Source organism: Anas platyrhynchos, chromosome 6 (genome assembly GCF_047663525.1).
Source record: "Anas platyrhynchos isolate ZD024472 breed Pekin duck chromosome 6, IASCAAS_PekinDuck_T2T, whole genome shotgun sequence".
NCBI classification, from domain to species: domain Eukaryota; kingdom Metazoa; phylum Chordata; class Aves; order Anseriformes; family Anatidae; genus Anas; species Anas platyrhynchos.
In genome coordinates, this window is record NC_092592.1 from 12,999,012 (window position 1) to 13,013,605 (window position 14,594).

General features: G+C 35.7%; 1 protein-coding gene across 8 annotated transcripts in view; it reads left to right on the plus strand.

The window, feature by feature from the left end:
• Window positions 1-14,594, plus strand: part of SHLD2 (shieldin complex subunit 2) — a 45,548-nt gene that overhangs the window by 27,656 nt on the left and 3,298 nt on the right. For 6 of the 8 annotated variants that reach the window (XM_072040083.1, XM_072040081.1, XM_027460001.3 and 3 more), the window contains 5 exons: window positions 56-190; window positions 2,604-2,810; window positions 4,168-4,402; window positions 6,292-6,407; window positions 6,818-7,254. In XM_072040083.1, coding sequence (XP_071896184.1) covers window positions 56-190; window positions 2,604-2,810; window positions 4,168-4,402; window positions 6,292-6,407; window positions 6,818-6,990 — 866 coding nt within the window. In that variant the 3' untranslated portion in view covers window positions 6,991-7,254. Of the gene's footprint in view, window positions 1-55; window positions 191-2,603; window positions 2,811-4,167; window positions 4,403-6,291; window positions 6,408-6,817; window positions 7,255-9,079; window positions 9,158-9,484; window positions 9,567-14,594 lie in introns of those variants that run through there. The other 2 variants (XR_011810345.1, XM_072040086.1) reach the window with 2 other exon arrangements.

The following is a 14,594-nucleotide window of genomic DNA, read 5'->3' on the forward strand; positions in this document are numbered from 1 at the left end:
TGTTTTATATGCTTTCTACTATATAACAAACATGTCATAAATTCAAACTTTCCAGAATCTGTGTATAGCTACAGAGGCGGCAGCCAGAGAAAAGTTATTCTAACAGTAGAACAGAGCAGAGACCAACACTACAGAATGGTGCTGTGGGGAGCAGGAGCTGCCTGGTGCCCTCAACTTCAAAGGAGAAAAGGTAAAGTCTTTACCTATAAGTAGGTTTTTGTAATAGTATTTCTTTGATTCTATTAGTAGCTTTAACATACCTAACTGGTGGTATTTCCCATTCAACCTTTATATACTCCCCTTGAAAGGGCAGTATATGTTTTTTTTAAACTTTAACACTATTTGGAAATAGTGTCATCAGCAACAGAACTTCAATGTATTCTTTTTACAATGTGGTAGAAGCACGTATATTCAAAAATTTAAACCTAGATACAAACCTAGTCATTAACTGACTAAAAGCATCTCTTGTAAGAACTACATAGCCTGTGTCTTACCAGTGCCTACTACTGTTCTTTTAAAGTATCTGAAACTAGGTTTTTTAATTGGAAACTAGGTGTTTAAATTGATTACTCCAGAATTTGCCTTTCTGATCAGTGGGTACATTTAGGAAGTAGATACAGATTACTGGAAGTGTTGAGCATGTCTGCTTAAAGTCAGTTTCAAAATAAAACCCAGAAAGGTTAAACAACCTCAGTGAATATTGACTTGAGTTCTGACTTTAAATGTAGAAATTCTGAATTCTGCCAGTTCCACTTCAGTTTAGTAATAATTCACACTCCTAAAAAAAAAAAATAATAAAAAAAAAAATTGCATAACTGCAAGATCTGCATCTTGGACTACCTGAAGAAGACAGTCCAATTTAAGTATTAACCAATTAACTTTACTTCATAAAACCTACATGGTTTTTACTTTTGTGCATACTTCAGTGTAGGCAGGTATATGCTATTTATTAGATAAATGCTTAATTTTTCTATAAAATTTAGTATGCTAGAATATTAGTTTTTAAATATAGAATTCTGAAGTATTTGATATTATGTATTGGAGCTGCAAAAAAATTAAGTAGATTCCACAGGTAATTTCTAAGACAAAAATATGTAATTACCTGATGTTTAAAGTAGAAAAGCAGAAAAGATGGTGCAACTCTGAAGTGTAAGTGTTTATTGTGGTAAAGCTTATGTCTTATTCTCCAGCTAGAGTTCTGTGTTTTAATGATTAAAAGATTATATCTGCAATTCAAGATAAGAGTGATTTCTCAACTGTTCAAATATGCATCATAGACAAAGTGTGAACATTTGATTCTTGTAAGATAGCAAAAAGATATCTCACATGATACAAAACAAACATATACAACACAGCAGCTAATAGTGTGAGTGGGTTACAGGAGGAAAGCACGTGATATTATTCTTGCTTCTAGACACAGACGAACAGCTGGGACATGTGTTACTGTTTATACTGGCAGATTAGGTAACTCAGTTTTGTAGAGGAAGGGATGGAGACTAGTAAATTTTGAATGGTGTATATATTTGAAGTACAGAAGATTATACAGCTTTGAAGCATCTAAAAATCATTGCCAATAAACGTTAAAATTTTCATCTATTTCTAAAAATTGGTCGAAGCTTTCAGTATACAATCATCAGACATTCAGTAAATATGTTTTACTCTCATCTGCCATGTGCTACCAACCACATCAAATACATTTCTGTAAACCAGCATTCTTGGAGGATGAGGATAGCTGTTACTAACATAGGGTGAAATTCTGAACCCACTGAAGATTGATGGGGAAAACACAGAATAAGCTTTTAAGATGAAGTAAATATTAACAAGTGGCATTTCCTTTTGTTATATGAATGCCTTCATAATTTAATGAGAGACAACTTGTAGAAAAAAAGTTGTTTTAAAAGCAATAGGTAGCTTTCTTAACATTTTAGCTGTACCCCCAGAGGGGTTAAACAGTATAATAGTGTACATGCTCACATGATTTATGAAAAATCAACCACTGCAAGAACCTGAACTGGTCTCTTAACGTACCATGCAAGCTCATTGGTTCTTCAAGGATACTTCTGTCTCACTGCGATGTCAATTCTTCTCCAAATAATCCTTTCTCATAACAGTTATTTCTGCAAATGTCTGTCTTTTTCCCTCAGAACTTCAACAGAAAAAATTTGAAAGATTTTTAAAATTTTCTTGCTGAAACCTAAGAAGCAGCAATATGCGTAGTAGAGATTCTTAAAGAGAAGTACAAGAAATTATGGTGTAAAATGTTCCCATTTGAGCAAACACTGCATCAGTATCACCTACCTGAACCATTCCAAAAACATGAAAGTGTTCCTTATCTTTTTTATGCTTAGATTTTTTTTTTTGAGCCTTCTCTGAAACCTTGAAAATGTTTTTCTGGTATTCTTAAGGATCCATGCAATTCTAATGCAAAGTTCATAGAGAAAGGGAAAAAACATATATTTCATGAGGCTTGACCTAAACTTGATGGAACCAAAAGTATTAGAATGTTTTGCTGATTTGTTAGTCAATCTTGTAAATGACTTCAGTTTTCTGTAAAGTAACCAAGATACAGAAATTAATCTCTTGCTTTGTTTTCTGCTCTGTAGGTCATCTATGGGACTTTAAATACCTTCTGGTCCAATGTAGTTCTGTCTCAGGTGACTTGGAGCTGCACACAACTCCATGGTCATCCTGTGAGTGTTTGTTTGATGATGACAAAAGGGCCATTGAATTTAAAGAAAAGTTTCAGAAAAGCAAAACCCCTGTCATGAAAATGACAAATCTATCAGCACATTTGGATGAAAAACGCTCAGGTAAAGTTGTTATTCTTAGTACTGTGGTATCTGTATAGTGCGGTGCATATCTAAGCAAAATAGATGCTTCTTATTTAAATTAAATGTTTTTTTTTTCGAGTTAACATAGTTCTGCTGAGAGTCCAAACTGTGAATGCAGCCTTCATTCAGGGAGCACACAACTGAGATAGGTGTGGTATGTGGTGTCATACAAAGATAGCTTTGAAAAAAATGGGGCAGTGCTGCCTTTTGTTGCCTATGTGAACTATTATAATAATGCAATTAACCACTGAAAGAGTTTGTGGAAAACTACTTTGGATATTGTGGAATACTCTTGAATTCCCTGAAGCTGGAGTAATACAGCTACTGCTATTAGAAACTTCTTACAGAAGATCAAAAAAATCTGTTGGACAGTCATCCCCTCATAAATAGGCCTAGAGGATTGCTAAGGTTGGTGTTAAACTTTAATAAATCAGTAAAATTGATTTTTGCAATGCTTAACTTCTTATTTATGAGTATAGCAGCAAACAGCTTGTTAAAGCTCTGTTTTTTAGTGTCTATCTCTGAATCAGAGTGGAGGCAAAGCAATTAGTTTCTGTTTCTGATCTAATCATGGCTTATATTCCACTTCTATAGACACACCTCCTTTTCAGAACAAAGTTTTTAGAACAGGTAGGTTATTTTACCAGTATACTGTGTGAATGCATCTAATACATCAGATCATGGACTTGACTTGCAGGAAATCCACGTGACAAACTTCATAGTATTTTTCCGTATCTATAACCTGTATCCAAAACTTGTATAATATGAAATTTACTTTGCTTGCATACATTGAGATCCATAGGTGTTTATGAAATCATTTTCCATTTGTTTTGAATGTCCATATTTCATTCTGTGCATTTAAACTCAGTCTTCACCATTGTGTTCATGTGATATAAAGGCAACTTAAGCTTCTATTGATAATTTTTCGTAAGAAAGATATTTTGATTACCACAGAATAATGTTTGGTCTGCCACATTAGAAAAGTTGTCTTTCAAGATTAACAAAGTCATTTTGATTGTTTTCTGGTACTGCTGGATTTCAAATTTTTTTTTTGCAAAATTCTGTGATTTGATCCTTTATTCAGGCTCTTCTATATTGGGATCTACCACAACAGTAACAAAGTACTACAGAGTTATGTGTATTTTATAGATGTAGTATTAAAGTACGATGAATTTTCACTGTTGAAATTATCTCTTATATTTGAGAATGTGCTTCTAAAGAAAAAAAAAATGCTTAAGGTTATATTGATGACTTTGCTTTTGAATCAACTGTACCTCTTACTTTGCTTTATCTACAAAACTGAACAAAAGTTTGATTGAAATTGTTGTTTCTGTAGGAGTGATTCAAGTGAAAGCCCACATCATAGAGCTGAAGTTTACTGTTTTAACTGACCAGTACAGGCAACTCATCTTCCATGCTGACACTTCCCTGGAGTGTGTGTTGGCTTCTCTGCCTATGATTACGTATTCAGGCTGTGCTAAATGTGGCTTGGAACTACAGGCAGATGAGAACATGATCTACAAGCAATGTTTTAGATGTTTGCCATACAACAAAGTAAAAACATTCTACAGGTAAATAAGATAAAGCTGGAGTATATACTATTAAAGAAATAAACTACAACTTTTCTGTTTTAAGTCTCACTTATATCAAATTGTGTATTTAAGGTGTGGTTAGTACTTTATGGTGTTCTAATGAATTTTCAACAATCTGTTCATAAATTGCTGTACTAGATTTAAACAAAGAATGTCACCTGGAAGTAATGTAACTTTTTACTATCTTTGAATACTGTGTTCGGTAACAAGGTTTATCCAGTACTGTTTCAGTGAGTTAGGATGAAGTAGAATGTTCAGGACAAAAGTAAAACTCCTTGAGCCTCATATTTCAGCCTAAGTTTGAAATCGTGTGAACACACAACCATATTTCTAAACTGGTAAATCTATTTTAGCCTTTTGGGAATAGAACTAACAAATGTTTTCATTAAATATTCTGAGGGAGCAGGGATGCAAAATTATCAGTAGATGGCACTGTGACTCAAGATGAGTATGGATATTTACTAAAGAATATGAAATTCCAGCTTATTTGGATTTGGTTGATGTAGAAATACCTTGAACAATAAGTAGTTACATTTCAAAAGCTCAAAGTAAATTTAAGAATCATAGTAACTTGAAAGACTAGTAGGTACAGTGAATTCTGAGACAATCATAGAATGAATAGAATTTTAGGATATATAAGTCTTCAATCAGTTTTCTTCCTATAAAATTATTCCTAAATTACTTCATAGTGAGTTACATTAGTGAATCATTGCATACTCAATAGTATTTTACTTGACTTTGATTTAAATAATATAAGCCTATTTGTGTAACTTTTGATCATTCTCTGCTCTTTAAAATAGTCCTGCATCTTAAGAAAGCATTACAGCAACCGAAGTCTTCAAGAAAAGGCATAGTAGATATGAGTAAACAGAACAATTTTTTTTTTTTAGTATCTAGTTAAAAATATCTATATTAGTTTGTCTTCATGATAGAACCAGTTTTGCCTGTCAACTAACAAAAGAAAACATATGTAAATCACTAGAAATGGAGTAGCCCTAAAACTCATAGGATAAAATTGGTAATTAATAGAGAAAACATCTAGATGCATGGTTTTTCGCGTATATTTATTTTGCTTATACAAGACATCAGATAACTGAGCAACTTGACTGGAGCAAGACAGCTTTTTATTTATTTATAAAAGTGTTCAGAAGACCTGGACTTTTATCACTTCATGTGCAGACAACTCTTTTATTCAGATCAGGACAAGTGTTACTTGTTAGGTGAATTTCTTCCAGATCTGGTACAGGTTATGTTTGCATGTTTAGGTTTTTGCCCTGAATATTACCAGAAAAAAGTATTGGAATACAAGGCTGTTGAGCGTTTCCCAAGTTGACTGATAAGGTTCAGCTTTCCATTGCTATTACAGTTCCTTTTTACATTTATCTGACCTGAGAAATTTGTTTCTTAAATGAAGGAAGATTTTTTTAATTTTAGCAATTAAAAAGCTCTATCTTCAATCCACTTTAATCTCAAGAAGTGAAATTCAGGCTTTAGCAGAAACATCAAATGTTCAGCTTCATGACATCTTGACATGTTTATGCTTTCAGGAATTAAAAACATCATTTGGTGCAGTTTGCATTGTCTTTCAGGAAAAAAGCTGATGTTGCTTAAAGGATTGTTTTTTGCAGTTGTCTCAAAGTAAGGCTTGCTTAATAGCTTTAAAGTTATTTTAACACTGTGTAGTGAAGTTCAGTATATATCAAGCTCATTACAGCTTTACAGATTTGACTGGTAAGAGCATACAGATTTTCTAGTTCCTGATATGTCCGAGGGTAGTATTACATCGTATTACTTTAATTTAGAAATGTTACTTAAACCAGAAAAAATATTGCAGCTAACTTTTATGAGTCTTGTGTTTTCTTACCTAGGCCTGCTTTGATGACAGCAGAAGATAGAGGATGTGAAATTAATATTCATGTGGTGTCTGAGTTGATGGAAAAAATCTTCCTCAATATTCCTGCCGACTGGCTGAACAGATCAGTAGGTACTGTTTCATGAATTGTGGTAGAAATACTATGGGCAGCAAAGTTTTCTAAATATTCAGCTACTGAATGGATTTCTCATCTAGAAAATAAAATCCCTTAGAAGTTTTTAGAAATAGATGCCATACGTTAATTATGTAAATAACTATAATGGTGTTGTATCAGACAGGCTTCCACTGATGATACTTCAGTTTGGATTATTGAGGTGGTGCATATGATTCACAAGCATAGTTTAATGAGAAGCACTCTGCACATTGCTGTCTTAAAAAGTGATGAAAACTGAAATCTAATATCCTATTTGGATGTTAGATTACATTTCCAGTAATTCAGTGTAGCTTTCATGGATGTTGAACTTAAATGTTAGATGCTATTATGAGAGTATGAAGTAAGTAAATTGTTCTGTCTTTTGCAGTGCCTTCCTCAGATATAATGTACAGCACAATAGTAGCAGATCTGTGTCATTCACTGGTAGCGGATTCAGAAGCATCGTACTTCTTGGAAATTAAGAGCCATTTTGTGCTAGACGAAAACAGCTATCCTTTGCAAAAGGATTTCCATCTGCTAAATTTTCATCCTGATCTTTGAAGCATTGACCTCTGCCACAACTGAATAACACTGTAAAAACAAGATTGCAAGCAGAAGAAAGGTTAATTAGCTCAAGGAAGCAAATATTTTTTAAACTACAAGAAGGATTTTTGCATTTAACTTATTTCCCCTCAAAAAAACAAAAGGACTGGTATGGAATATCTGCTAATTATGTATACTACTGCTGTAATACTGATGAATTGTCATAAAATGTATTTTTATATATATATTTTTATTTTAATAAACTCCTGGTGGTATCTGTTTTCTACTCTCCAGAAAAGTTTTCTGGTATTAAGAGACTGAATTTTTCAGATATGGCATATTGGAGGAAGATGGTCACAATTTAGTAGCATCATTGTAGCTAAAAAGACTTTCATCCTGTCTGTTACGTCTTTGTGCTTACTATTCTATTGTGGTTCCTTTCTGTCTCTTAACAGAAAGATTTCTGCTGCTCTGCGCCAGGATTTTTGCTGTTTGTTTTCTCTTAAAATAGCTCTCTGAGAATCTAATCTTGCGTAGCTAGAAGTTATTGCATCAGTTTAAGTGGTCTTGAACAGTTTCAAATGTATACATTTTATTTGCCAATGTTGTTTTGACATTCGTAGTGGGCTTCTCACCTTTTTGGTGAGGCTACTCTGCATGGTGATGCAATGCACTGTAGTCAGGCCTGATAACATCATTGTCAATTCTTAGGTCGTTTTGGGTTACATCCAAATATTGGGTTATCATTTGTGTGCAGAATTCAAAACCAAGAATTGAAATTTACTAGTCAAAATAACTAATCCTGGTGATCATATATGTCTTCCTGTTTGCTCTGCTGTATGTTAACTAAATAGGAAAAAACACTTAGTCACTTGTGCACTTAGTCACATGGTCTGAACTTTTGGGTAGACCTTTGCGGTGTCAAGAGTTGGACTTGATGATCCTTAAGGGTCCCTTCTAACTCAGGATATTCTATGATTCTATGATTCTATGATTTTTAAGAGGGGGTAAATGGAGTTTCAGCCCACCAGGAACAAGGTCTTCTGTTTGTGTTTGGGGAAGGAAAAAATACAGTTACTTTTTTCTACCTTTGTCTCCTTTGTGTTAAATGATCAAAGGTTTTCTGCCCTTTTGGGCACAAAAATAGCCTTTTCCATAATGTCCATACACTAATGAAAGGTTTTCATGAGGTTATGAAGGGCAGTGGAAGCTTCTCTATTTTAAAGGTGTTTTTTGGCTGTTTAAAAAGCCCATTTCTAAGTTCAAATATAAGACCAAGCTGATTTGCCTGTGTTCACATTATGTAACTTTATTATTGTATCAGAGAGAATTCTGGAAGTGTCTTAAGAGACTTCCTGCCTAAGTTGTGGCACTTTAATAACTGTCCATTTCAAGTGTATAGTGTCACTTTAACAAATATGCATTCTGCACGTTCCAGCCTTGGCCAGGATCAATTCGTTTTCTCTGCTTCTCAGCTGATGCTGTGATTATTCATGCTTCTCAACTGCTTCATATGAAAAAATAGTTTTGATTTCTAAGAGAAAGTTTATCTCTAGAACAGCTTAGATGAAGCTGAGAGTGTAATGTTTTGTGGAGCTAGATGTTGTACTATAGTCTAACTTTCTGGTTCATTTTCTATAATGTAACACATGTATCTTGTGGTGTGCATGTCTAGGTCTTGGTTCTTACCTTGGCCTTTAGAAGTGAAATTTTTACAGAGTCTTTTATCTGTGAAGTTGTATTTACTATACTTCAGGGTTATCACCAAGATGTCTTAGTTTAGAATAGAGGATAAAGGTACTCATTTTCCCATCTTTATGATTTTTGTAGTATTAGCAACAAAAGCAAGGAGTCAGGCCTCCAACTAGGAATATATATTTCTTAAATATTTGTCTTTTTTGTTGTTGTTGAACTTTGACGTGTCTGCCTTCTGGTTTTGAAAATATACATAGCTTGTTATCTGGGAAGAAACCAAATACTGATTCTTGCTGCATTTGATGGCTCTTTGCATATGGGTGATTTCCTTAATACAGTGGTGGTTGTTTAGCCCTCTTGTACACCGAAATGATAATACTGTTGTTTTTTTTTTGTGGCTGCTTGGGTGGAGGCTTTCTTCTAGCTTCATTGAAGTTGAAACTGACATGGAAAAGGCAGGCATAAGCACTGGAAGAGAGATGTAGAAAAGGTAAGCGTGATCAGCTGCCATAATGTTGCCCTTAAGCCTTCTGAAAAATAGGAAGAAAAGTCAGAAATGAATTCAGATTGTTTTTAAATGTCAGAACACTCAGTCTAAACAATATTCTCTCACAAAACATTTTTCTAAAATGTATTGATTTAAAAATATGTTCACTGTGCTTCTGAGACACCAAATTAAATATGTTTGCATCTTTTATCTTAAGATGGATTTTATTTCTTAAACTGGATATCTTCGTGAAATATTTGCTCAATGTATTTCACACCATTGTGTTTACAGTGAGGTTGACTGCATGTAATTACTAAATGCTGTTTGCAGGAACACCACATGGCAGAGGATAGAGAAGTACTTAAAGATGATAGAGTGGTAGAATCAGAAGCACCAGTAGATCCTTCTAACAGTAAGTAGTTTTAGCTTAGTTCATTTGGCAGTTTCCCTCTGAAGTCTAATCCCTACTGGAATTAATACTTTTGAAGTTACAACAGATTGCTTTCAGTGAAAGGATTTTTTAATTTAATGTTAAATTATTTAAATATTAATTCCATTTGGCAGTTCTAGGTGTTTTATGTGAAATATGTGGGAGTTCTACTGCCTTTTCCACCACTTCCTTTTATTTGTGAATTTTAACTTTCACAGTGGTGGTACCCTTCAGCTAGAATGGCTTCTATAAGGAAGGATATATTATTTTTTTTCCCAATTACAATGTGACTAACTTTGAGGCTAGTGTATCAGTCAGGGACACAATAGACATGGAGCTGTAGGGAGCACTGATGGGCACCCTAACTACAACAAACGGTTTACATGTACATCAAGAAGCATAATTGTGAAAGGCAGAAATAATAAGAATACTTAGAATTTCCATAGGGCCTTTAGTTCCCAGGTTCTTGAATTGTGCACCAGCTTTAATTACTGGTAGTTAACCATCATGAAAGCTTTTTGAAGTAATAGTTATCGTTATCCTTATTTTATAGGTTGCTTAATATTTGGAATTCCTCCAGATTCACACTTACTGAGATAAGAATTTCTTCCCACAACCTACTATTGGCTTTGAACTGGTATTTAGTTCTTAGCTTTAGCTTGCTTTGGAGATGTAACTGTTTCATAAGAGAAAATGTACTCTGTCATGAAGTATCCTTTGGTGGATTTATTCTGGGAGCTATTTGTCAGTTTCCTTTCAAAAGAAAAGCTGGGAATGGAAGAGTAAGGGCATCCAGAAGGGAATGGGTCTCCAAGAAATGTTCTGTCGTGGTTTTCCTGATGGCTGTTGCTGAATGCTTTATGCACTCTGAGTGGCCAAGGTCACAATCCAGAACTGGTCAGCCAGTAATACTGCAGGTATAAAACAGTTGGGGTTAGAGACAGGGCCAAAACAGAAGAGGAAAAAAAAAATCTTTGAAAGCTGCTATATTTGGTGCCTTTAGAAGGACCTAGGGAGAAAGACAGCTGAATAAATAAATAAAAGACAGCTGTAACCTAATTAAGGAACCCTAGTTCTGGGTTTCTACTTAGTCCAGGAAAACCCCTGACACTGTAGCTAACCTTGATATTCTTCATGGAGAGTCAAGCCAAATGCTGTGTGCTTGTGCAAAGCTTCCAACTAAGTGTATCTGTTCCACCAGTCTCTTTCTGAAGCAGTGAAGCCTGTGAGCTTATGAAGTACTGCTACAGCTTGTGCAGAGCATGCTGTGCAAGATAGACTTCTCCAAACTTTGCTCTTCTTTTGCTGGGTATTTAACTCCTTGACAGACGGACACAATGCATTTGCTTCCTCTTCAGGGTCTTCTTACAGGTCTTCTCTCAGCAGTGTCATAGTATGCCTACTGATATGACAGTGCACATAGGTCTGCGTATCACCAATTCTGCAGAACTCAGTGTTTCTTTTTCTACCTTACATTTTTACTTCTGCTCACAGTATGCTGTACCATTGGTTTTCCCTAATCATAATATTTATGCAGGCTGTAGCGCCATCTCCTGTCCAGTGTTGGGCTTTGGTGTGCATCGATACAGTGACACAAAGTTCTCTTAAAGGTGACTTTTTTTGATATGGAACTGAATGCAGAAGATGTGAACTCCTATGGCTTTCAGATGACCTTTCCTGTTTCACAATAAGAATTTCAGAGATACTAAGTCTGCTTTTACTGTAACATGTTTGCATAGTTTATTTTTGCTAACGTAAATTGCATTGAAAAAGTTAACAGCTATTGCTGTTCTAAGAAAAAAAACAGTACAAATGTTCCTTTAGCTAGACTTCTGTTAGTAAGGACCAAATTCACAGATGTGTGCAAGGCCTACAGAGACTGTTGTTTTTTTTGTTTTTTTTTGCAGAGACGATGACTTGTGAAGCTCTGGGTCACACGGCTTTAGAGCTTTCTGGGGGTAACGTCTGGCTTGTAGTTTTGTATACCACCTACCCTTGGTAGTAATAATCTAAACTCTAGCTTTGACAAGGCCTTGTGAGTTTACTTGTGTACACATGCAAAACGAACTGTTCACACAGTTGTAGCGATGAAGAACAAATGTTGCTCAAAGGCAAAACTAGTTTTTATTAATTTTTAATAGGTGTTTTTTCCTAACTTTCAGTCCCTCTGGAATAGAGAACAGATTTAGACCAAGCACAATGTAAACCAAGTATAAGAAGTATAAAGCAAAGGGAGGGATTGCTAACCATAGATCTCTGTAGGCAGAAATGCATCACGAAATTTGGATGAAGTGCAGGAAAGCCCAAAATCATATATAAGATAATATAAAATATAAATATATAAAATAAAATATAAAAATCACAAATATGTATATGATTATGTGCTTTTCTGCATAATGGCATAGGTATATATAATGGCATAGGAATTATATTTAACGTAGCTCTAATTGATACAGCCTTATGGGATTATAAATTTATGTCAGAATTGGATCTTTGTTTGGGGAGCAAATACAATCTGTTTATTTTAACTTGTGATTGTTTCTGCAGGTACATAGATCTAAAACTTTTGTGTATAGTAATGACAGATTTACAGATGCCATCCCATGCATTTATGTTAAAACAAACAAGCAACAACAACAAAAGTAATTAAGCAATGGTGCCTAAAAATCTCAGTCTGTTTAGTGAGACTAATGAGATTTCGAGGATCAGGGATGTCCCAAGAATATCCTGACGGTAGGTGAAAAAGAATAAACTTTTCAGCTAATTAAGTCCTTATCCATGTAAGTGATCCCCTTTTTGCACAGCTGCTGGGGGCTGCAGGCAGCTCGCAGTTCTTTGGCTCCCTCTGCTGGATTGCAATGTACAAACCACTGCACAAGTCAGAGCTAAGTGACTGACCCAGCTTCTGTCAAACTGAATGAATCAATATGACCACAGAATCCACTGGGAAGCCATCATAATGCATAAGGGGACTTTGTATAAAAAGGCACCGTGCCTATTCTTGCACTGCTTTTGCAACAAACAGTGAGATTGTTGCAAATTGTCCTGCAAATAAATCAGTGTCTTGTGTGCATCAAAAATAAATTATGTCTCCTCAATACACATAATACAATTGGATTTGGCCCTAAATGCACCTAATTCCAAATGATATCAATGGACGTTGTCCTGTCCATAAATCCTCAATGCTAAGGATTATTTTGTTAGAAAAGAAATCAGGAACAGTGTTGGTATCAAGAAGCAAGAAGTGCCACATGGGCAGTATCATAGCAGCTATGTGAACTATTCAATTGACAGATATATATGGTTTTTAATATTTTTTAATTCAAATACTAAAAAAACAAAAAACAAAAACAAACAAACAAACAAAAAAAACACCCTAGGTTAGTGCTTAGCCAGATGAACAAGCCAACAGAGGTAAGTGCTCACAGGAAGGGCTGAAATAAGCAGATGTGGGCAGGCTAGCAATTACTGAAGCTGTCTGCTGCGGCCAGAGTGCTGCACACTGTACATTCCTGTTGCTTGCTTAAGGTATATGTTCTAAAAAAATTCAAGAAATACGGGAAGGGTACAAGTCAGTCTTACAAGCTAGCAAGAATCAGTGTCGTTCCTACAGGCACTGTTTACTCACTTTACTGAGAAGGGTGGTGTCTGAATGGTCGAAAGCAATTTTTTTTTCCCTTTTTCCCCCCCCTAGGAGCCAAGAAAACCATTTCTATTCCTGTCCTAGCCCAAGGTTCAAGTGGTACATTGTGCATTGGAAATGCTAACCTGAAGCATTCCTGCCTACTGTTATCCAATTTACTATGTACTTTTGGTTGTATATAAGTTGCTTTTTAGGACTTGAGTGGATACCTTTTTTGCCATACCAACCTAACTTTTCCTCAGAGAATGAATGAGATCTCTGTGACAACCTGCTTGTGTACTTGGCAACCAGGGGCTAAAGGATGTGAGAGAGTTAAACATTTTCTTAGGATTTCTGAGACCTATGAGTCAGTATGTCCATGAGCAAAGGTTACGTAAACTAATAGATTAGAACAAGATTTAGTTGCATAAACACTGTTACTGCATTTCAATCTGTCACAGAGTCAACCCTGCAGATTATTGCAGGCAGAGCTAGCCTGGGGTTTACAGTCCATCCTGTTGGACTCCCTCTGGCACTGGTCACATGTGAAATAGCATTACTCCCTTCCTGTGGGGCTGTTCTGAAATCTGTGTACTTTACAGGTCTTACCGGTGCATGCCGTATCTAATACACAGTACTGTTGCTCCCTGTGTCTAATTTGGAACATCACCCTGGTGTATTGCTTGCATAACAATTTTGTCTTTCATTTAACCAAGGACCATGCCTCTTGTGAAGGTAGACCAATAAAGGCAGCCAGAGATTATGTCTAAAACCCCTTCAAATTCCCCCAACTTCCCTGAAGTATGTCCTCTGTCTCTCTTCCTTCAGTCATACTCTCCCCCAGCATATCCTGAATACAAGAGGTGTCAGGAAGACCAGTATAGGAAGGCATGGGGCAGAGATGGGGGTGGGTAAACTGGCCAAGCATGTTACCAAGGAAAGGGAGGCTAGATTAGCAGTGTTGAATGGGCTGGAATTGGTCTGTAGGCCATCTGACAACTGCGTTATGATGACCATAGACTAAATCGGTTGGGAATATTCTAGGTCATGAGAAAACAAAGCCTTTCTTGGAGCTGCAGAGCTGTTTCTTCAAAGTGGGTCAGAGTCAGAAATTATTTTCCCAAGCTGCTTTCTTCTTGTACAGTGTTTTCCTTGGTGCTTTCCCCAGTTTCTTGCTGATGCTATTTCCACATTTTACATCTGGTTACTGAGGCATCCAAGTTCAAATCCTTATTTAGATGTTTAACTTGGTCTAAGACGGTTAGTAGAGCTAACTGTCTATACAGCAGGCTTTGTTCATAGCACTCAGCTCTGGGTACGAGCTAAAACTCAGAGAAGGCTGCAATACCTTTGTTTGTTGTCCAAAGACCAAATAATTCTTTGAATTA